Source organism: Kryptolebias marmoratus, linkage group LG17 (genome assembly GCF_001649575.2).
Source record: "Kryptolebias marmoratus isolate JLee-2015 linkage group LG17, ASM164957v2, whole genome shotgun sequence".
Taxonomy (NCBI): Eukaryota; Metazoa; Chordata; class Actinopteri; order Cyprinodontiformes; family Rivulidae; genus Kryptolebias; species Kryptolebias marmoratus.
Genome location: NC_051446.1, coordinates 288,473 through 313,112, shown reverse-complemented (window position 1 = coordinate 313,112; position 24,640 = coordinate 288,473). Strand labels below are relative to the sequence as shown.

General features: G+C 42.5%; 1 protein-coding gene across 6 annotated transcripts in view; it reads left to right on the top strand.

Moving 5' to 3' along the window:
* The window catches only part of cttnbp2 (cortactin binding protein 2), a 144,138-nt gene that overhangs the window by 80,353 nt on the left and 39,145 nt on the right, over window positions 1-24,640 (top strand). For all 6 annotated transcript variants that reach the window (XM_037980620.1, XM_037980622.1, XM_037980621.1 and 3 more), the window contains 4 exons: window positions 2,677-2,907; window positions 9,393-10,824; window positions 19,072-19,347; window positions 23,106-23,205. In XM_037980620.1, coding sequence (XP_037836548.1) covers window positions 2,677-2,907; window positions 9,393-10,824; window positions 19,072-19,347; window positions 23,106-23,205 — 2,039 coding nt within the window. The remainder of the gene's footprint in view (window positions 1-2,676; window positions 2,908-9,392; window positions 10,825-19,071; window positions 19,348-23,105; window positions 23,206-24,640) is intronic.

Here is a 24,640-nt window from a genome sequence, read left to right as displayed (position 1 = left end):
TTTTTCTCCATACTCTGCGCTCTATGACTGATGTTGTGGTTAATAAAGTATGAGCTATAGATACCTATTTGACAGAACATCAGTTCAAAGTTTATTGGACTATCATTTTAACTATCCCTTTAAAATTTCCCATTTTAATGAAACTCTCAGAAAGGAATTACGGGCTGCACCTCTACAGCTTATTAACATTTGGAGTCAACCCAGTTCAAGTTGACCACAGGTGACTGGCCTTAGCCAACACAAAAATGCTCATAGCTCAGTCAGTTTTACAGATATTGAGCTAATTTTGATGCGGTAGTAGCTGAGAGTCAACTTCAATGCACACTCTAAGCGCCAACAGATCTTGTGAGCTCTCACAATATTGAGCCTGCTGTCATTTACAGGGTCACCACCCAAACGGCTGTAACTCCATCATTATTCAACCGAAGATGATCTTTGTCTAAAACTGGTATGAAAGGTGGCAGGTGATGTTATGCTCTAACTTAAAGAGTATTTAGAATTTGTCTGTTTTGTCACTTCCAAACAATGTTTTATGTTGACCCCTAAAAAAGAGGCTACAAAGAGTCCTGAATAAATATTGTCACCTTACGTTCATTTAGAAAAGCTCATTGTAACGTCCTCACTCCGCTGTCTGCATTCTGTTTACATTCTCTTACAAGTCTAAGCTACAAGATGGATGATAAACATCAAAGGCCGCAGCTGTGTTGCTAAGGAATTATCCAGTCGTGTTAGAGGTTTGTAGTCGGTAATCCAACACTGCTCTTATCCACAAAGGGCAGTCCATTTCCTGGTTTTATTTTCAGCGTTTGCTGTGGCCTCCGTTATGCTTCAACACTGGCTTTTGTCAACTGTGGAAGTTTCTGTTTGCGTTCTACTCAAAGTTAATCCGCTCTACTTGAGATAAACCAGAAAAATTTCTGCTCTGTGAAAACACATCACCTCACCTCATTTACTTTAACTTAATTATGAAACTTTAAGTAAAGGCTTAACATTCCTTGAACGAATATACAGTATATATTGCCCACCAACTTTTATGCCAGAAAATAATTGTCATGATCATGTCTCTTTCTCATTTCTTGCCATGCCTCTAATCAGTATTCATGTATTCTAGTCACCTGTGTCCCTATCCTGATTGTCTCTCCCACACCTGGTCCACGTCCTATATATTCTCCTTCTCTCCTTTCCTCCAATGCCAGATTGTCGAAAGCATTATGCGAGTAGTTTTCCAGCGATTCCTGTACCTCGACCTTGTTCACGCCCCCCAGATTCCCCCTCGTGCCTTGCCCCTGTCGGATTGCTGCTGGAGGACTGACACCTGGACTATGACCCCTGCCTGTTTATTGGACCCGGACTTTTCGCCTGCCCCTCTGGTTAAAGTCGCCGCTCTGTGCCCTTCCGGTTCTGACCCTCGCCCGTCCGACTACGAGACTGTTCTTTCTCCCGTGGCTTACCTGCTGCGTTCGCCAAGCTAAACCTCCGGCTCAGTTTCCTCTGGTGGTCATCCTCCTCCCGTTGTTCCACTGTGCCGCCCGCCGTCCAGTACTCCCTGTGCCACCATCGATAAATCTGTTTATCAATAAAGCTACGTTAACCTTCTGCTCCTGTGCTGTGACTGAATTACCGGATCCTTCTAGTGGTTCTTGTCAATAATATAATTTTGTTGAAATGGAGTTGTTGCCATTTTGGTCAAACTTTAAAAATAACGTTATGTTTGATCTATGTAATATCATGAGATGTCACTCTCAGTATATGTGTTGTGAATGACCACATCAATTTCTTGCTCAGAATCTGTAAAATTGACTGTGTAACAGGCATTTTTGTGTTTTCTAAAATCAGTTTGCTGTGGTGGCCATCTTGAACTGGATTGACTCAAAAAGTTAATCACCTGTAGACATTTTACCAATGCTTACTTTCTGAAAATGTCAATAAAATGTGTCCATTGGTTGATGAAATATTTTTGCTAACAGACAAACACATTAAACTCTTAAATATTCATGCCAAAGTTTTAAGCAAAGATCTCACACAATGAGCAGCACATGAAGTACGTGTTGTGAAAGACTCTCAGCAACACCCACACCAAATTAATGCCTCGGTGTCTGTAAAAGTAACTAAATTATCACCATATTTGTGATTTTCTAAGGTCAGCTGGCTATGATGGCAATCTTGAATTGGGTTAGCTCAAAAAGTTAATCAGTTGTTGATGTACAATCAATGATTACTTTCTGCAAGTTTCATCCAGTGGTTCAAAAGATATTTCGGTAACAGATAGGCTCTTAAACATAAACACAGACACGGGCAAAACCATTCTCATCTTCAAGCTGTTATTTCACCACAGGCCTCCATCTCCTTCTGCTCGTGTAAACTGAGATCAACTGCACTGTGGTGTGGAGCTTTTGTGGAGTCAGATGAGGGGATGGGCTCCCAGTGGTCAGAGGGAGGGGTGGCTGTTTTAGAGACCCCAGCATGTCCTCTTTGATTGGACATTCCTTTTTTAAACACTGGTGTTGGGATGAGAGCTGAGGGCACAGCTGAGCTCTGTGCTGATTAGTGTTGGGACTGTTTTGAAAGAATGTTTTTTTTATAATGTTAATTTTGGCTAATGGATGAAAAATCATGTTCACCTACTTAAGATGAAAGTGTAAACATCAAGTTCTCCCATCTTGTGTTCTTTTCCAGGCGCAGAGGAAGGAGGTGTTTCTTCAAGAGCGCTATGGACACTACACCCTGACGGACCCCTTCCTGGCACTTCAGAGGGACTTTGAGTGCAGGGTTCCTGGAGGGGACAAGGATCGGCGGCCCCTGGGGTCCAGCCCCATCTCTGTCCTGGAGGCTGTCATGGCACACTGCAGGAAGATGCAGGAACGCATGTCGGCTCAGTTAGCTGCTGCTGAGAGCCGCCAGAAGAGGGTAAGATGTTGAAGAGGAGTAAGAGGAAGACGGTTTGTCTGCAAAGAACTTCTGAATAAAGAACACAAACAAGACCAGCACAAACACAAACTAAACACAAACTAAAATGACACCTTTTAGTTCCATTAGCCTTTGCTTGTGTTACCCTGTGTAGGCCTGTCGTGATAAATGATAAATCAATTAATCGCACGATAAATTAAAATGAAGTCGCTAATTTTCATTTATCATTCCTTCATGTCTCTGTCTCTTTCTACTGAAGACACCGGATGACAAAAGGCTCAGCTCCAGTGCTCTTCACTGACCCCTCCCTTTCTCTTAGCGTAAGGGGGGCGTGGCCTATCGCATCAGGTAGCCAGCCAAGGTGCATCGTCTTGTACCTTTGCATTAGCACCCGTGAGGAGTTAGCAAGCTAAAGAAATGCTGTTTGATATTGGGAAAAAAATTAAATGGAATTGGTTTCAACCTCGAAGTAACAGCAGCGGTGTGGGAGCACTTCAAATTCAAACCAAATGACTGAAGCGAACCTTTGTAGCTGGTATGTCGCATTTGTGCTTTTGTCGCCATGTGCTTTTGTTAGTTTGTACTTTTTGTTTATAAAACTGGTAGTTTTGCCTGTCTTCCGTGCTATTTTTGTTAAATATAGGTTTTATTTCTGTTTTTTATTAAAGTGCATTTTTTGTTAACAGAGGCTGAGAGTCCATTTCATTTTTGTTTTTGGTTGTTTTGTTTATTTGTGTTCCAGTTCCAGTGTTAAGTCTTCTTTTGAAATTAAAGCTTATTAATCTTTGAGAGTATGTACTTGAACTAATATGTTATTATTATTATTATTATTATTATTATTATTATATTAGTTTAAAATGGTCTCCAAACAATATTATCATTTATCGCAATAATTTCTGAGACAGTTAATCGCCAAGCAGAATTTGTTATCGTGACAGGCCTAACCCTATGTCCAAAAAAAATACAGCACACCCAACATAAACACTGTTTTAAGATTTATTTTGTTCTGGCAATATTATAAACCTCCTAAACTCTATAAACTACAGCAAGAGAACACTTTTGCTGTAGTTCTAAATGTTCTGCTTAGTGTCATAAAGCTTGGTCTTAGTCCCTGGTTATGGGTCCTTCAACAGGATGGCAAAACATTGAACTGTTCTGAAGGGGCCTTCTGAGCCCTGATCTAAATATCATCATCTAGTGAAAAGTCGGCCTATAGGTATGCGGGTGAAGCAACCCGTGTGGAAAAAATTGTTAGCTTCATTATGATGTCAGAGCACAGTAAAAAAAAAAAAAAAAAAAATTGGTTGGTTTTAGACTGCCATGTATTCCTATGACAGTGTTTATGTTCTCTACAGCAAGAGAACATTCTCCCTAACTAGCTAATCTAGAACAGGAAACATTTAAAAAGACCTGTTAAGAACATCAAATACATCTACATTTTGGATAAAGGCAAAGAAGTTCAGAAGTTCTTGAAGGAGTTTTATTTTCTACATAGTCTTTAAAATCCCCTTCACATTGGGTAATAACCCATAAGAATGTGGTTAGATCTACGCAAATTTAGAATTGCCTTCAGTGTGAAGGGGATCATGATGCTGCTTTACTTTTGTTTATCCATCCAATTTCTTTACCCTCTTCTTCATTCCGGTGTCACAGGGAGCTGGTACCTATGTCCAGCAGTCACTGTGTGAGAGGCACGGGACACCCTGGACAGGTCGCAAGTCTATCTTAGGGACTCATAGACACAAATGAAATGGACAACCATTCACACTCACACCTAGGGACATTTTAGAGTTACCAGTGAACCTAACATGTATGTTTTTGGTCTGTGGGAGGAAACCAGAGTACTCAGAGGAAACCCACGCTTGCACAGGGGGAATGCAAATTCCACACAGAAAAGGCCCAGGCCGGGGGGCAAACTGATGACCTTCTTGCTAAGAGGTGACAGCTCTAACCACTGCCACACTGTGCCGTCCTACCAAATTGTAATGAGTTCATGAGTTTTGTTTTTGCTTTGTCTGGTGTTTAGGGATTTTTGGTATGTGTCTTCTGGGTTTTGGTTTTGTTCTTGTCTTTGTTTTTCATTACCCACTTGCCCTCAGTCTGCTCCTGCTTTTCTGTCACGCCCATCTCCACCTGTGCCCACTTCTCCTGATTTAAAACTGCTTTAAAACCTGGTCTTTTTCTCCACCTCCCCACCGGTTCATTGTTGATTGTAGGTTGTTGTGCTGTCGTTCGATCCTCGTTCCATGTTGCTTTGCCTTGTCCCACTTTGCCCTTTTCTGCTGTTTGGATTTTTGTTATAGTTGTTTTGCTGCCACGTCAGCTTTTGTTTTCAATTTTGTTATTTAGAAATAAAACTTTGTTTATTTATTTATTATGAGTCTGCGTATTGGGTTCGCCTCAGTCTCACCACATCCTGACACAAATGTGTTCTTGCTGTTTTCTGTATCCAGAGACAGTCTCCTGCCCCCTTACAATATTCTAAAGGTCAGAATCAGCTCCCACAAGAATACCTCACACACATTTGTTGGTACCCTTATGTTAAAGATAAAAAAAAAACCTCCAAAGAGATTAGAGGTGAACTCTAAGGTCCAGGTACATGCGTGTCAGATCACATCATCAGTCACTGTTTGAGCCAAAGTGGAGCCAAGGAAGATGACTGAGGAGGACACCATGCTGAAAGCAAATCATATAAAGGCCAGGCTGGAATTTGCTTAAATGCATATTGGGAAGCCACAAAGCTCCTGGGAGAATATCCTTTGAACAGATGAGACAAGACAAGAGCTTTTTGACAACAAGTTCTATCAACAAGTCCCAGCTCACAGACCAAAAAGAAAGCCGGGGACAGCGCGACTGTGTCACTGTTGGCGTGCGCACCCTCGCGTGGTGAGGTAGAAAAAGGTAGCGGTTTTGGGGGAGAGGGTGGAAGAAAACGTATAAAAAATGACGTATGTATAATAAACAAGCGGAGCTTAGCCTGGCGGAAGGTTCACCAAACCCTGGCGGCTCGCCAAGCTTATAAAATGCTGGGGGAAACCCTGCTCTGCCTTGGCTTTGGGCGGTGGGTGATAAAAGTCCCACCTGGAATTTTAGAGAATTTGAGTGTGGAAAAGTAAAGAACTTTAAAATGAAAATTGTGTTGGAACCTTGGCTGGACTGTGTTGTCAGCACCCGCAGAACAGTTTGACTATTTTCATTTTAGCACAAAATAAATCTCCAGGTGACCATTGTTTTCGCACTTGAACCCGAGCCATCCTATCATAGTGCAGACCTGTCAGGCAGGGTTGAACAGTTAACTGGGACTTTTTAAAATGACCAGTGACACCACGACAGACCAACACTGCTCAGAGACCCAGGCTCAGCGTTCTCAGAGAAGTCCTCTGGTGGTTGCTGGGTAGAGTGGATTTCACCCAGATGGTCTGTGCTATCTTTATCCCCTCCATACACTTCCACTTTTGCCTTCCACCAGTGAGTAAGTTGTTGAATTATCCATGAGGTCTCAGGCAAGCAAAAGGAAAACAGCTAGTTGGAAGTAGCACATTCTGAATCAGTGTATTGCTATAGTACCTCCCCTCACGTTTTCTTCTTTCTGAATCAGTTCTGAAGTTAGAGGAGGGCTCTCCCATTTCCATTTCTGTGCCACAGTATTCCCAACTGTAAAACAGATAGTATTAGTTTTTTTGTGGTGAACATGCTGTGTGGTAGAATTTTGAAGCAAGGACACATCTGCTGGGAAAGGAATTTTATTTTCTTAAGGCAGTCCTCAAGTTGCTGTCTTTGCTTCTTTCAGCTGTCATCCTTAACTCTCCGGGGGGAGCTGAACAGGCTGCTTTCTCCTGTCGTAATGCCAGCAATTGCCTGTTTGATGCTCCTGTATGAGGATAGACATTTTTAGAAAGACTCTCCCCAGAGGTTTTGTTAAATATTTTGCTTAGCAGTGAAGGTACTCATGTCTTGGGAGCAGTGATGCCAAGTCAGAAGCCTCCAAGATCTCTCTAAAGCAATTCGCTCTAGTTAAATATTAGAAAGCACTACGTAATACGTACGGCACGTACGCTGGCAGCGATAAACCAATCAGAGAACATTATGTAATATAATACAATTCAGAGCTTGCCATCATTCCGGGAGAATTAAAAAAGAACTCCAACCACTGGGCATTGGAGTAAACCGCGCGTTCAAAGTGAAGTTGCGAGTGCCGTGGGAGCAATGGATGACCGACGGCAAACACACGTTTATTGAGACGGGGGCAGTGCCAGGTGAGTTACGCCATCATATGCAAATGGATTGTGGATGCCTGGGCTAAGGTATCTGCTTAACTGTTGTCTGAGCTTTCGTGAAAGCGGGCATCATTGCTAAACAGCCCCCTGGCAACGAGACTGACTCCGACAATGATGAGAGGGAACCTAGCATGTTTGATTGCCCAGCTGTTCAATTCAGACAGAAGATGAGGACTTTGATGGATTTGTGGAAGAAGAATGATAAAAAATAACGTCAGTGTATTGTTACATAGTAGAATAAAGTTCAACCACACTCACTGTTTTGCTTCCGTTACCTTTTTTTTTTTTGTAGACCATATGTTTTTGCATGCGCCTTATAATCCAGTGCGCCTTACGTATGGGTTAAGTACAGAAATGGATGCCATAATTGAGACTGCGCCTTATAATCTGGTGCGCCTTATGGTACAGAAAATACGGTATCTGCAGAAGTTTGATGCTTTAACAGGACCAGGGAATAGAGTGGGACATAACGTCTAAAGGCTTAACCATCCTGAAAGCACTTGTGAAGCTTCCTAATAGCTTTAAAGATTTAGAAGTTGGAAGACTTTAAAGCATTTTTGAAAAATGCAAGTACATATTAGAAACTTGTATTATTCCTGTCGGGTTTCAGTCTGTCATCACCTTCACAGCATCCCTAAATATGATCTGCAGGCAACTGACTTAATCCTCATCTAATTAGCAGTTAGTTGTAGCACCTTCTTTTGAATAACAACTGGTGGTCCCTTGTTGCTCCCCCTTTGCCTATAAACGTAGTCCTCTCCTGAGCATCAGCTGGTGGAGAAATGTTGCCCCTAATGGTTTGGGATAGAGGGGTGGGATGAGGATAAGAGGTAGATCTACTTTGGGACATAAATTGTTTCCAATCTAAAAAGCATCTGTTGTTTCAGGCTTGTTAAAACAATAGAGATTTTGCAATTGGTTGGAGAGCCTCTGTTAAGCCCTGTTACCCTCTGTGAGGCCACCTCTGAGCTAACAATAGCAGATGCACCAGATATAGAAGCTAGGGTTGTTATGCATCATCTAAAGTCCATTGAAAGCAGAAACACTGTCTCGGAGTGCATGAATTGGACTCTTTCCCCAAGCCACACTTTGGATTCTTAAAATATGTCGACATGTTTAGATGAGCTTATCCAGCTATTTTGCGTGCCCATCTACCAGGCAGGCTCATTTGATTAATCTGCCTTGACTGTCCTTTCCTTGTAAAAAAAAAGAAAAAAACTCTACATCATAGTAGAAACATCATTCAAGGTTTAAAGGGACACAGTTGATGTTGAGGAAGTGAAGATTCGATTTAATCTGCTGGCTTCCTTAGATAGATAACTTTTACTAATTGGTGTTTTATAATATACAATATACTGTATGAATGTTTTTGTACAGTGCCCTGAGATTAGTTTTGTTGTAAATTGATGTTATATAAATAAACTAAACTGAATTAAATTAAATGGATGCCACATTTGTGATGTCTAAACATTTGCAAAATCTTCTTATTTCCAAATCTTTATATTTCTTACACTTCTTATACAGTTTATAGATCAAAGCATAGACATTTTTGTCTTCTTTTGCTTATTGTATCTTTTCTTGCTCAAGAAATTACTACTCAATAAATGAAGCTGCTGTCAACCACAGAGTTGACTGAAATATAAGCTGAAACTCTATGTTTAACATAGGGTTAACATGAAAGATGATTCTGGATTTATGTGATGGCTTCACCGGTTAAAAGTTGGTCAGAGGTGTGATGTGTTCTGTTGAAGACTGGATGGTTGAAATATGTGGCTTTCATGGAGATTGATTCATGCAGTAGGGATGAATTTGGTGAGTGGTTGTGAGATTGAAGCAAAAAGATTTATACTGAAAAAGAAGACTATCACTGAGGTGAATATTGTTATTGGGCCATGCTTTTTGGGTAACTTTGTATCAAAGAATGCTCATACTCATACACCTGCACACATTCAATACTGAATCTAGGTTTAAAGTGTTATTGAAGTACTGTAACTAATATTAGCTTTAATTTGGATTTTGTTGATGTATTTTATTACTTAGTGAATGTTATTTATCAGTTGGTTCCTCCGTTGTTCCATCACTTAATAAAGAATGCCTGCATCTAACAAGCCTAACTACCAGATGTCTTAATTTCAACAGTGTCTAAGTCTTATGTATGTTTTTTTTTTTTTGTACTGGTGACACTTTTCTCCTGACTTTATTTCCTAGCTGGAGATGGAGAAGATGCAGCTCCAGAGCCTGGAGCAGGAGCACCGCAAGCTGACGGCGCAGCTAAAAGACGAGCGCGAGAAGAACAAGCACATTGTTATGATGCTGGTGCGTGAGTGCAAGCAGCTCGCCACGCGGGTGGTGGAGGAGTCGCAGCGCTTCGATGAGCTCCAGGCTCGTCTAGACGAGGAGAGTCGCACCTCTGGCCGGCTGCAGGAGGAGCTGGGCACTGAGCGGCAGCATAGCCAACAGATAGAGGCCAAGATGGAAAAGCAGCTGTCAGAGTTTGACACGGAGCGCGAGCAGCTGCGTGCCAGGCTGGGACGAGAGGAGACTGAGAGTCATGGCCTGCGGCAGCAGTTGGAGCAGCTCAAGACTGAACGGAGCAATGGGAAGGATAATGTTAAAGTTGCTCCACTTGCTGCTGCTGAAGGGGAACCTGCTGCTGCCAACAGTACACCACCCGAACCCAAAGCCTTTACATCTGTGTCTGTTGCCACAGAGGCCATAAGCTCTCGAACGGCGTCTTGTCAAACGGACCTGCCCCCCACTGAGGTTGAGGGTTCTAAGAAGACCCCCCTCACTATACCTGTCAAACCAACCCCTGCCAACTATGTGGGCCTTAGCTTGCCAAAAACGGCTGGAAGAGGGATTGTCCACAGCAGCTCAGGAGGACTGGTACAAACAGAAAATGGCTCAGAGGGCCAGGCCCCTCATGGCCTACCTACAGGGGTTAGCCCCCGTGTTCAGGCAGCCCGCTACAAGTTTCAGGAACAAGACCAAAATGGCAGTGCATCCCAGAGTCCTCCAGCCCGTGACCTCTCCCCAACCAATCGTGACAACTTTGCAGCCAAGCAACAAGCACGTCACACCGTCACACAGGTCCTGTCTCGCTTCACCAATCCCCCTGCAGGAGGTCCTGGACCCCTCCGTCCAAGCCTACCCCACTCTGCTTCAGAAGGGGGACCTTTTCCTGGCCGCTTGAGCCACCCTATTGGCCTCAAGTCACCCACAGTGGCCAGGATTGACCGGGGAAACCCTCCCCCCATCCCTCCCAAAAAGCCGGGGCTTTCGCAGACCCCATCTCCTCCCCATCCACCCATCAAGGTGGTGGGGGACAGCAGCCGCTCCCCAGGGGCTGGGTTAAAACCAGCGACACCCCAGCTTCCACCCAAACCCGCCCTGGACCTGGTCCCAGCCCTGACAGCCTCTCAGGTGGGTGCCTACCCCCCAACCTGCTTGCCAGGGCCCAGCCAAGGCCCTCAGCAGCAGCCGGCAGCAGCATGTGCAGAGTGCCCCCAAGCCATCAGCCTTGCCATCACTGTCAGTAGCCCCTCCTTCACAAACCCCCCCTCCATCTCCTCCTCCATTAGTGCTCCATGCTCCCGTAGCCCCTGTGCCTCAGCAGGCAGCCCCCTGGCAACAGCATCAGGTAAAGAGGCTTGTTTATGTTTCACCTCCTTCCATTTCTCACCACTGCCTCTTTTCTTCAATAGTCTTTTCAAAGTATTAGGCCAGTTCAGGATAGCACAGAATGGTAATCAGGTAACAGTGAAGTTAGTGGAACTACAGACGCAGAAAGCCAAACGGCTCATTGACCAGTTTGTTCCATGTCACTGACTGTCCTTCCACTCTGAATTACCTAAAAATGCTGCTCACTAAGTTATCTCTCTACTCATCCTTCTAATAAGTCCTTCCCTTTGGATTTTTCTTTTTCACATTGTCACGTTAGTCATGTCAGCATTTTGCAGAATGCTGTCAGCAAAATGGAAGAAATTTTCAGGGCAAACTGAATGTCAGGGTGAACTGAGGCAGAACAGAGACTCCTGGTACTCCTCTTTATTCTGATTGGTTTGTCAACCTTCCTATGAGTAACCCCTATCCTTGCTGAAGCTGGTGCCAGAGGCTGCTTTCTCCTCCCCTTCCCCTTTTCCACCCCCTGTAGCATGCCCTGATCACTCTTCCACTTCCTGCACTCATTCATTTGTACCACTGACCGTTTGTTTTTTGGCAGCACACTAAACAACATTCACTTGTTTCTATTGTAATGTAACCATTTATATTCATGTTGAAATGTGCTTTTAGGGCTACAGTATGTTTGAATTTTGTATGATTAAAGATAATTCCAGTTTGTCATATCAATATTTGGGCAATTATTTCTGCCTTTAAAACCTGTCTCAATAAGTGGAAATGGGCATTGCCCTGTTGACCTTTGTAATAAATTGCATTGTGTTCAAACCTGAAAGACAATATAATAAGAACTCGGATGTATAAAACTGGAAATGTCTTTAAATATACCTGTGAATGTTACCTGGTATGTTTGCATTTTCCAAACAGCTATTTTTCTGCATGCTGGTGTATCCTGTTTTCAGATTGAATCACTGCTTTGTCTCTTTATACTGTTTTACAGAAAACAAAATGCATGACCATGGGCTCATATACAGTGGATTACAAAACATTCACACCCCTTGGCATTTTCTTGTAGTTGTCAATAGAAAAATAAATTATTATAATTCTAAAATAATATAAATCTGTCAAGTGGTGCATGCATATCTATTCACCTCCTCAGAATCACTACTTTATACTTATTTCTTCATGACAAAACTGCTGCAGCTTCTCCCGGTTGGATGGTGTTGCTTGTGTACAACAATCTTTAACTTAAACCAGATTCTCAGTTAGACTGAGATTTAGACTTTGACTTTGACTCCAGGACCTTTAACTGGTTCTCCTCAAACCAGTGGAGTATTCTTCAGCTGTGTGTTTAGAGTCATTGTCCTGCTGGAAGGTGGACCTCTGTCCCAGTTTCAAAACTATTAAACTATTGAAGGGTCAAACAGGTTCCAATCAAGTGTTTCTTTATATTTTGATTCATCCATCTTTCCTTCCAATCTGACTACTTTCCCATCCCCACAGCATGATGCTTCTGCCACCATGCTCCAGTGTGGGGATGGGGTCCTCAGTATGATGGGAGGTATTAGGTGTGCTCCAGACATGGTGATGTCTTTGAGGGCCTAAAAGTTCATTTTTAATTTTATCTGACCATCTTCTTCATATGGTATGCCAAAAATGCCATAAAAAGGACAAAAAAATATCTGACTACAACACCTTCTTCCACATGTTTGGGGAGTCTCCAGTGTGTCTTTTGGTTAGTTCCAGTTTGCCCTTTTTGTTTGTATTTTAAAGCAGTGTTTTTTTTTCTGTCCAATCTCCCATGAAGCCCAGCTCTGTGCAGCTTCTTGTGGTCCTATGAACAGATCCTCCCATGTCTGTAGAAGAGCTGTAACTCTATCAGGGTTGTCTTTGGCCTCCTGGTTGTTTCTCTGAATGATGCCTGCCTTACTTGTTCAGAGTTTTGGTAGACAACTCTTGGCAAGTTTGCTGTGGTGACATCATCTTTCTATTTTCTAATAAAGGATTTAACGGAGCTCTGATGGATGTGCAGGGTTTGGGTTATATTTTATAAACCAAGCCTGATCTGTTTTTCTCCACTACTTTATCTCTTGGTCTTCACACTGTCTCTTGTTTGGTGGTAGACCTTACTACTTAGAGGTGTTGAACTGGTGTTGACTCTGGAGCTATCAGAACAGGGGGCTATATGTTGAGATCATTTGACACTTACATTTCTAATAGGTGGATCTTATTGAATTAATTGTGTGCCTTCTGAAGGTGATAGCTGGAGCTTCAAAGCAAAAATGCAGAATACATATGCACACACTGCTTTTAGTGTTTGTTTTTTCTAAACTTATTTAAAACATTTTTTTCCTTCCATTTAACTGTGGTAATCTGTACTATTTTATGTAGGTCCATTATTTACAATCAAACTGAAATTTCATTTAATTTCCAGGTTGTAGGGCAACAAACTTGAATACAATGGAAAGTGAATATTTTTTCAAGCCACTGTGTATACCTTGATTTGATGATGTGGCCATTAGTAAAAAAAAGGCTATCTAAAAAGATAGATTTCCAATGCCTCCATATGTTTTAGTAACATTTGACAAGTTAGTTTGAGTCAAAAGAATAATCACATTGTCATTGCAGATCAGTTTGAAGACCTGATTTATATCAAATTGGTATTAAAACTTAAAATATGTCAGCTTCTCTGAAGTTTATGCACACAACTGCATCACTGAGTTTTTGCAAATCCTATAAATCTGTAGAGTGGTGTGGAAAACTCTGCTTCTTTCCACATGTATTCATACCAGTTTTGAGGCCTGCTAACAGCCTGTCCCCTCCACCGTCACCTGCTCAGGCACAAATTACGAGCTCAGTGGCTGCCGTCTTCCTGTCTATGACAATAGAGGTTGCTCTTTTTCTTTACCTGTTTGCTTGTTTGTGAGACAACGGAAGCACTGAAAATTGTTCACTATGTTTTTCCACCTTAGTTCCAGCAGTATCTGGCTAAATCAGGATTTTTGCTCTTGTGCTACTACAGTGGGGTACTGGTTGTTCTCAAGATTCAATATTCAAGAGTTTATTGTCATATGCCCAGTATACAAGCAGTTACACTGTGCAATGAAATTATTATTTTGCAGTTCCTCTATTTACCGACAGTCTGAGACATTTTTAAATAAAGTACAATATAATACAAAAGTAGGGTGGACAGAATAATAGATATTTACAGTTTTACATTATTTTGTACAGTAGGAGCCGAATTTTTAGTGCAAAAAGATACTTTATACAGCATTATAGACCAGAATACTTAGCCGCAGAATGTGTGGTGGGCTCATATTACGGGTACATGTTAGGGTTTAGACAGTTTCAGAGTGAACGGGGGTTTGAGGTGTTTACAAACCTGATGGCTTGTGAATAAAAACTGTCTCTCAACCTGGTTGTCCTAGACTTCACACTCCTAAAGCGTCTGCCTGACGGCAGGGGCGTGAATATGTTTTGTTGGGGGTAAGTACTGTCCTTGATGATGTTGAGGGCCTTTCTGATGACCCTGGTCCTGTAGATGTCCTGCAGTGGGGAGAAGGTTGCTCTGGAAAGGGACTGTGCAGTCTTAATCACATGCTGGAGAGCCTTCCTGTCCTGAGCGGTGCAGTTTCCATACCACATCATAATGGAACTGGTGAGGATGCTCTCAATTGTGCTCCTGTAGAAGTTGCTGAGAATTTTGGTCGGCATGCCAAACTTCCTCAGCCTTCTCAGAAAGTACAGCCACTGCTGGGACTTCCGGGCGATGTGGTTGGTGTTGTGTGACCAGGTGAGATCCACGCTGATGTGCATGCCAAGGAAATTGAAGGTTTCCACCCTCTCCACCTCTGTCTCACCAATGAGCAGGGGTGTGTGGCGGTCCTGCCTCTTCCTTCTTGGATCAACAATCATTTCCTTGGTCTTGTCTATGTTTAACGAAAGGTTGTTGCGATCACACCATTTCACCAGCTCAGCCACCTCCTTCCTGTACGCTGTCTCATCCCCATCGGTGATCAGTCCGATGACTGTAGTGTCATCGGCAAACTTGATGATGCTGTTGTTGCTGTGTGAGGCCACGCAGTCAGCTGTGTAGAGTGTGTACAGCAGGGGGCTCAGCACACAGCCCTGGGGTGTCCCAGTGCTGACAGTTCTTGTGCAGGATGTGCGGTTGCCAATCTTGACTGACTGGGCTCTGTTCGTCAGGAAGTTCAGCACCCAGTTGCAGAGAGTTGGTTCCAGTCCGAGGGTGAGGAGCTTTCCTGCCAGTTTGGTTGGGATAACCATGTTGAGTGCTGAGCTAAAGTCGATAAACAGCATTCTCAGGTAGGTATCCTTTCCCTCCAGGTGTGTGAGGGCTGTGTGGATGACAGTGTTGACTGCGTCATCAGTGGATCGATTCTGATGATACGCAAACTGTAGAGGATCCAGAGTGTCGGGAACGGCCTTCTGGATGTGACTCATGACGATCCTCTCAAAAACCTTAATCGGTATTGGAGTAAGTGCAACAGGCCGATAATCATTCAGGCAGGTTACTACATTTTTCTTTGGGAGGGGGATGATGGTGGTGGTCTTAAAACATGAAGGAACAGAAGCATGTGTAAGGGACAGATTGAATATGTCTGTGAGCACGCCGGCGAGTTCTGAGGAGCAAACCTTGAGTGCGTGCCCTGATATGTTGTCTGGGCCAGCTGCTTTCCATGGATTTTTTTTCTTCAGCGCCTTGCACAACTGTGCTGATGTCACTGTGAGCTGTGAGTTCTGTGTTCGGGGTTGAGGGTATCAAATCGAGCGTAGAACTTATTTAGTTCATCTGGTAGTGTAGTGTGGCTCGTTGGGACCTCTTTGCTTCTTTGTTGGTAGTTTGTGATGTGACTCAGTCCTTGCCACACATGCCGGGAGTCCGCAGAGGAATAGCATTCCTCAAGCTTCAGCCTGTACTGTCTCTTGGCTTGTCTGATAGATTTACGCAGGTCATATCTGGTGCTCTTTTAGTCTTCAGCATTTCCAGATAGAAATGCAGTAGAGCGAGCACGTAGCTTGGACCGAACATCACTGTTTATCCAGGGTTTCTGTTTGGGATAAGTCCTGCAGCGCTTTGTAGGGGCAATGTTTTCAATGCAGGTGCTGATGTAGCTGGTTACTCCGGAGGCATAATCCTCCAAGTCAACAGAGCAATCATCTCTCACAGCAGCAGATCTAAACACCTCCAAGTTTGTAGTGACAAAGCAGTCCTGAAGCATCAGATCCGTTTCTTCATTCCAAACTCTGATAGTTTTACTTACTGGGGGTGCTTGCTTGAGGAGTTGTCTGTACGCTGGGTAAAGGAACATGAAGATGTGGTCGGACTGTCCGAAGTGTGGTCTGGCCACAGACTTATAGCTACCTCTCACGCTGCTGTAAACTTGGTCAAGGCAGCTGTTCTCCTTCATCGGAAAGCTCACATACTGGTGATATTTGGGTAGAACAGTTTTCAGGTTGCAGTGGTTAAAATCGCCGGCAACAATGAACATGGCGTCCGGGTGTGCGGGCTCGTTTACTGAGTGCATCATGCAGCAGCCCCAGCGCTGTCGCTGAATTCGTGCGTGGTGGGATGTAAACAGCCAGTATAAACACAGTGCTGAATTCTCTCTGCAGGTAAAAAGCTCTACATTTCAACATCATAAGCTCCAAGTCGGGCAAACAGTGTTTTTCAACAGTTTTTATGTCTGTACACCACCTGTTATTTACGAAGACGCAGACGCCTCCTCCTTTGTTCTTCCCGGACGCAGTGGTGCCGTCCCCGTGGTGCATAGAGTGTGTTTGTAGGTGGATCGCTGAGTCGGGCGTGTTGTTAGAGAGCCAGGTTTCCGTGAGAATAAGAGCGCAACAGTCTCTGATCTCATGCTGTGTTGTTATCCTAGTTCTCAACTCATCCAGCTTGTTGTCGAGGGAGCGGACATTGGCTAGCAGCAGGCTAGGTAGCGATGGACGCATAGCTCTAGCCTTTAGCCTTGCATGCAGCCCTCCTCTCTTCCTTCGCCTCCGTTTCGGTCGCTTTGCCCATCCGCTGCGTTGTCGCTGCGAGGCCGGTTCTGCGAAGTCAGATAGGCTAAAGGCAAGTTTGTGGTGAACTATACCGATCTCCAAGAGTGCCTCTCTACTGTAACTGACTGTTCCGGAGGCGCAACATACGTTTAAAACGAACAATAAAGTCAAAATAAATAGTAAATAGCGTCGGTTTCTAGAGGAATACACAGGGCTCTCAAGTCTCACGCATTGACCGTGTGACACACGCATTTCATGAAGTGCACACGCTCACACGCCACACTTTGTATTTCTCACGCAAGAAAAACCACACACACCACACAGCCTTTTTGTCATTTTAACGCTATATTTAGCGAGTTTTCAGATCCCTCTAGCATTTTTTTAAAGCGACAAATCTACTGACTTTGGCGGCTAAATGTGAGAAAGCACTCATTCTGCAGCGTACCATAAGCCCCTCCCACTTCCCCAAGCACTGACAGCTGTCAATCTCACAGCAGAGAGGAGACCCGCTCCACTCTGTGTCCACAGTGGCGCTCCCGTGCACCCTCGAGCACGCGCGGGAGCGCGATTGTTTTTGTGTGAGTCGTGTTGTCATCTGATGACGGAGAAATAAAACTGAAGAGGCAGAAAGATGAAGATCTAGGCATGAAAGAAAGCTTTTCAAAGTGGTTGAAAGACAGCAGGAAATTCTGTCTGAGCATTAAGAGGAGGCCTGGAAATGTTCAGGTTGGCTAAAGCTACTAATACTAATAAATAACAAGTTACAACTGTTTACTGATCAGTATTTACAATATAATAGCTGAGAGGATGGGGAGAAAGAATCAGGACAGACAGGAGAAGGAGACAGGTTGGACTAATGTTTGCTGGAAGTGTAGGAACAGCCACTTAATACCAAAGGATTTCAATTTAAATATTGTTTATATTAAGAAAGTGCATTAGCAAGATGTGTGATTTATTCAAAGCTAATTAATAATATTTGCTTGACTATATGACTTAGAGGAGAAAAACACAAGTAAGGAATGAAGGAGACAGACATGAGGTCGGTGATCAGCTGCTGTAGAGGAGAGCAGAGATGACATCAGGTAGGAATAATTCTGCTAGTGAGGCCACAAACACCTAGATGCCCAGGAGTGTTTGAATTTCTGCTGACCACCACTGTGTCAGTTTGGGAAAAATAGTGCAGGCAGACATGGCAAGACCGACACCACAGAAAGTAGACTCCATACCCCTCAGAAGGTAGGTAGTTGCACCTCTGCATGTCCACTTTGCAAATGAATTATTCGTGTGCAAAGCTGCCGCTGATCCCGTCCTGGATTACAAAGCGGGATGTAAATATAATTTTGAATATATTGTTTTTTCACTGACTCTGTAGTGCTAATATAAATCCTTGTGGTTCCAACCCTGAATAAAAGAGGAGGGTTGAATGTAGAGCTGGCAATTCCACAACACAAAACTGTCTTTTGGTTCAATTTGATATTCTAACAAAACTGATTTATGTAGTGTGGGATCAGGCAAAGCAATAAAGTTATAAAATTATTTCATTAAGTTAATTTGTAGTTCTAAACATATTTTGAGTGTTTTTTACTCAGTTTTTGTCTTGCCATCTTTGATATTCTTCTCTCCTACAGCCTGATCAATATCACCAAATATGCAAATTAGGTGACAACATAAAGTCATTTAGGTCTAAAACATTTAGTTTTTTCTTCCTGTTTGTGCATCATTCCTCATGTATGAACACTATGAGAACAGTGTGGTTACTGTAAAAGCCTGTGCTTGGCTGTGTGCAAACCTATGTTTTATTTTTGTGTTTTAGTTCACTTTTTCACTTTTTTTTTTTTTTTGCATGTTTCTAAATTGCACAAAACATTCACATTTTAGAAGTAGACTGTATATGCATGTCACAGCATTCAACATGACTTTTGATCAACTTTTGAATCTTTAGAATAGAGAAAGGTTGGCTTAAACATTGTTTAGCTGTATAACATTGTTTTTTATGACTTTAAGCGGAACACTTTTATTTCCACTTCATTAGTGCTTTACTTGTTCAACCTTCCATCTTCATAAGCATTTGATACAGAGACTGTCTCATTGAATGTGTATGAAAATCAGATTTGTTCTCTTTCCCTTCCTCCTTTTTACACCCTTACCCTCTGACTTTCAGCACTTCTAGCGACGTCGTCTCTCTCCTGGTCCTCCTCCTAGTTTAACCTGTGCTTGCTGCTCCTCCTCCTCCCCCCTGCAGGCTGGTGTCCCTCCATAGTCTCCCCTCTAAGTGGCAGTGGGCCTGCTGCCCTGGACAGTAGGCAACATCTGCTCCTCCAAGCTGCTTCCCAGGGAAATGTCACTTTATTGTCAATGCTGCTTAACCAACCAGACTCGACCACCACCACCTCACCACCACCCATCATCACCTTTACCAGCACTGTGGAGGACAAGCCCAATCTTCTTGACCCAGACTACCACCTCATCCACAACCAAACTTCTGCCTTGTTTGCTGCTGCTCAGAACGGACAAACAGGTAAATAAACCCTCATCAACAGTGGTGTGTTTTAAGCCATTTAAACAAAGAAGAGCTGTACATTTGGTTAGTTTTTCCAGATTTACTGGAAAATTTCTTTATGTCACCACCAGACTCCATGTAGCAATTTTTTGTTTTTCTCAGGGTTCTCAACTTCCTCATGTGAGTCACAGAGGCATGCAGCCTTGTCTTTTGAGTTTTGAACATGTTGGAAAATTTGTGCAGCAACTTTTGTCTCAGAATAGACACACAGTTGTCGTGAGGGTCTTCAATCTATCTCAAAAGCACTTGAGCTGTATTTTGACTCCTGCACAGGATCTCTCCTCTGACAGTAAACATCTGAGGCAAAGGTCCAGATCTAAAATTGTCACTAATAATAAAAGATATTAATTGAAAAACTGGTCCACATCTGTCTGTCTTCTTTCAAAAGTTTACTTCAGTAGATTGTGGGGGCAGCTGCCAAGGGAGGCACAAATTGAGTTGAGGTGGGCAAAAAAATAACGTGCAGGTCCAAGAATACAGTTTTGTAAGTCGTGCACAAGGAAATAGGCCATGTTTTTTTTACAAACTGGCTGCTTAAATGTGGTTACAGGGCTTGGAAACCCTCAGACTTCAGTGAGACTGCAAGAGAGAATTCACGTCTTTTTTGTAAGGTACCTTCAGTTTTGAATCACCATCTAGTCTCCTAACAGTTGCAGCCCAGAAGATACCACCTTAACACACAGGACATATCACCTTAACACAGGAGTGATAGTGGCTCTTTTCCTGGTATTAGTTAAGTCTTTCTGTAGAGGAAAAAAAGCTGTGCTCAAGTGTCAACTTTTTGTGTTTGCCGCTCCTTCACTATACAGTGATGAAATGAATGCCTTCAGTGTCAGAGTGACCGTGAAGCAATGGTTTGATAACTTTAGCCAGGCTGTTAAACTAGAAAGCTGTCGGCAATCTTTCTTCTTTAAATAGAAAAGGTAGGAGTAGCGCTGTTAGTCGCTCTGTGGCCCATAAAAGTCACGAGTCAGGTTCCTTTTAAAAAGATATATGACGGTATGAGTACTAAATGTCCTCTAAAAGTAGATTTTCCTCCAAAAGGCACTGAATTGTTATTCTTATTCAGATTAGCTCACAGCTAATAAAGATAAGATTAAACCGGTGATATTTCTCTTGTAAGAAATATTCAGATCACAAAACCTCCGTTACCTACTCTGTTTGTCCTAGCCAATACTGTCTGCTCAACAGATGTTAAATAACCAGGATTGTGTGTTTGGTTTGGTCTCTTGTTCACACTAAAAGTTTCTAATGTATAAGATTTTAGTTAGACTGATTAGAAGCTTTAGCAAGGATCCTTTGGGTGACACGTTTGAGCTAAAAAGCCAAAATCCCTAAAAACTATATTTTAACATTTAAGTTTCTTAATATTTGCAGTCTTTATGGACTTATGGATGATCAGAACTGATGGACAGATGTGCAGATCATTGCCGGGACTTGCTTGAGCAGTATTTGGATGGAGATGCAGTGAAGAGTTAATGGTTTGGTGCTGCTCCTGCTCTTCACATGCACAGCTGCGAAGCCAGGAACCATGCGAGCTGCAGCTGATCCCATTATGTCGACTGCTGTTAGATAAGAGAGTCAGTCCATTGTGTTAGATCTGTAACCTCAGCACAGAGTGCACGCTCATTCAGCTGACACACACAGGTCTATCAGGATGTGCTTCCCTGCTGTGAATTTTAGTAACACTCATTTGTCAGTTGAGGAGCATTGATCCATGAATTGGATTACTGTCTGAGGGCTCACAGGTGGGACACAAACTCACTAACACTCAGGATCAAACAACTCTTTTTATCACTGGCTGCCAAATGTGAAAGGGAAATAATGTTTTTGCCCATGTGTGTTTTTGTCTGTTGTGTTAACAAAATACCTGATAAACCACTGGACAAACTAGAATAAAACTTTCAGAAAGTAATTATTGGCTGTACATCTACAACTGAATAATGGTTGGAGTCAACCCATTCAAGTTGGCCACCACAGCAAAGCAGCATTAGCTCTAACTCAGCCAATTTTACAGATCTTGAGCCAAAATCTGCTGTAGCTCTGGCATGAAAGGTGGAAAGCAATATACAGTCCCTTAAAAAATGCAATATTTTATTTTATCAAGTTTTGTCATTTTGTGATTGGACTATTTCTGCTTATGTATCTCCACTTCTTCTGTCTTTTGATTTAAAAATTACAGTTTAAACACTTTAAAGCTACAATTCAGCTATTTTCAAGCAGGGTTTTGTGAAATGGGTACGAACCTTTAAAATTTTACGTGCTGAAAATAGCTTTGTGAATTACCTCGATTTTGAGAAGTTAAGTTTAAGTTCAATATGATCTGAATGTGGCAAAGACCAAAGTGGGCTGCTGCCGTATTAAAACAACTTCAGTCTACAAAATTTCATAGTTGATAATATGAACCCTATTTTATCTACCTTCTCATTATTGTCAATTTCACATTGTACATATATTTACATGGAATTCTGTGGCTATTTCCATACCCATATAGCAGCAGCTAGCTGTAGCAGTTCTTTTGCAGCCTGGAGGCATTTCCTGCAGGGATATCAGAATATTTCTGTCCTAATGTCTGTGTAATATGAAACTGATAGTGGTGTAAAGGACATGTCTTTTTAACAAAGATAAATGACCTAAATCACCTCTACCTAAGACTTGTGGTGACCTGTGAGCACAGTCAGAATGGACAGGATTTATTAAAATTATTTCTTCATTCATTGCATATAAAGTTTATATTCCACATTAAGTTTGGGGTGGCTGTTTCTCAGTGGTTAGAGCAGTCCAATGAGAGAGCTGGAGGTTTGATTCCTGGCAGGACTCACATGTTAAAGAGTCCCTAAGCAAAACACTGAACCCCTCACTGCCTCTGATGTGTGCCCCTGTATGAGTGGAGTTTAAAACTCTGATTAGACTCCATTGAATGATTTATTCAGATTTTTGTAGAGATGTTGCAGAGTGCTGTATGTATGTGTGGATGATGGTTAAATGAGGGTACAGATTGAGTTGTAAAGCGCTTTAAGTAATTTGGTTAATTGGCTAGAAAGGTGCTAAATAAGTACATTCCATTTAACTAGTTGAGCATCCAGGTTCTCCACAAATCATATAACTTAAGTGCAATTATGTAAAGTCATAAACTGTTAAAGATATAAAAAAGCCAGTTCAGTCGTGGAAAGTCGAACTATCTGTGACTGGTTTGAACTTTGAATGATGTTTCCACTGTGAAGCTTGTCTGAGTTCAAGAGCTCCAATAGGGCTGGTTTTTCTTGCTTGTTTTTGCCAATCCAATTGGTTTATGTATAAATGTTCCATCATTTTTTTCATCATATTACATAGACAATATTAACACATCTACTATGTGTGCTTGGTATGATGAACCAAAAGTTTTAGGGAACTAATTTAAGTTTAGCCAAACATTTTTGTGTATTTTTGGATTGTTTTTTCTAAAGCTGCAAAACTGTGCTGGAAACAGAAGATTAACAGACAAGCTTCAATGCTTATGCATTCACAATTATTACAATAGTTAAAGGATTCATAAAAAAACACTAAACACAACTTGCAGGATGTGGTTAAATAAAGAGGTTATTGTACTTTACAAAGTGCAGCATCTGTTTATTTGATGTTGAGGTTGCATTGTGTATATACTGCTTATTGTACTGATTTTCTAATGAAGAGCATTGTGGTGCTCCATTCCCCCCTCCCTCATCTTTCTCCATCAGAGTGTGTAAAGCTGTTGCTGTCTTCAGGATTACCTGCTGATGTCTCAGATGAAAATGGATTCACATCGCTACATTTAGCTGCCGCCTACGGCCACAGCAGGTGAGCGTTGGTTTGTGTGTTGCAACAAAGACGAGCACAGCTGGTATCTCCCATGTATAAGTGGTTACAGTTACGCTAGTGATATTAAACAGTTATAAGTTTTAGCATAAAAGCAGTTGAAGTCTGCTCTTTAATTTTGCCAAGTTGGCTTCAAGTGGTAGCATTGTTGAATATCTAATAAAGTAAAACTGAAGCTAACCCAGCACCTATTTGGAAGCCACATGCAGCATTTTCCCATTTCCCAATTAGTCCCATTTTAGAGTGTTGTTCAGGTGTCGTTTTCAGCTTTAAACCAGTAGTTTATCATCCTCAAACGGTACATTCCATTATTAATTATTAGGGATGATGAGAAGATGTTATCTTACAGTGTCACTTCTGATCGCTCACAATAATCTTGATGTTTTGCCAACCATGAGTCCTGGCCTCAACCAGGCTCTGTCAGCCCCAGAACAGCGAGAGCCAAAGACCCGACGCAGAGGACCCAGCTTGAGAATGTGCAGTGTTGTAATACCCGATCACCTTGCTATTTATAGAGGGATAATCACCCCCCCCCCCTCCCCCTCCCCACACATGCAGCTTATTTGATGGCGCTCACTGGTTTTGTGGTCGTGACTCAAAGGTTTTGTGAGTAGACAGGCTCAGTTTTCCTGATGATCTGGAGTGTAGTTATTCTGCTCCACTAACAGTCGAGGGTTGAGTTACAGCCCTGTGGAAAACTCCTCAGTCATGCCTAATTTCTTGTTCAATATATTTATTAGAATTTTCACATTATATGCAAAACAAGATAAAAGGGTGTTCAAAATTCTTCCAAGGAAGAAGAAAGACAAATATACAAAACAAAACAAAAAACAAAAACTACAGAACCACGCAGCCCACCCAATAAACAACCAACAATCCTCTAGATCAGTGTTTCTCAACCTTTTTTGGCCCAGCGCCCCCTATCCAATATCCAGGCCTCTTACCGCCCCCTTCCCCACCCCCCCCCCCCTTTTTTGCCTGTTTACATGAATAAATCTGTTTTATTCATGGACTATTAAAATATAATACCTGATCTTGGGTATGGCCCATCAGAACATCTCTGTGGGTCATTCTCCACCATGTACTGCCTCAATGAGACAATTAATCGCCCAGCAAAATGTGTTATTGTGACGAGCCTACTTGGAGCACATGTTGTGAATGACTCTCAGCTACTATGAGTCCCCCACTTCCTGTGGTGAAGGCCATTCAGATGGATCTTATGAGAAAGACCTTGCCCTCTCATCTGCACCTCTCTGTTCCTCTCCATCATCATCATCATCTTCACCTCTCTGTTCCACATTCTCCTCTGTGGTGATTGACTTGTCATCTGCCTGCACTAATTTTCCCAAACTGACACAGTGGTGGTCAGCAGAAATTCAAACACTCCTGGGCATCTAGGTGTTTGTGGCCTCACTCG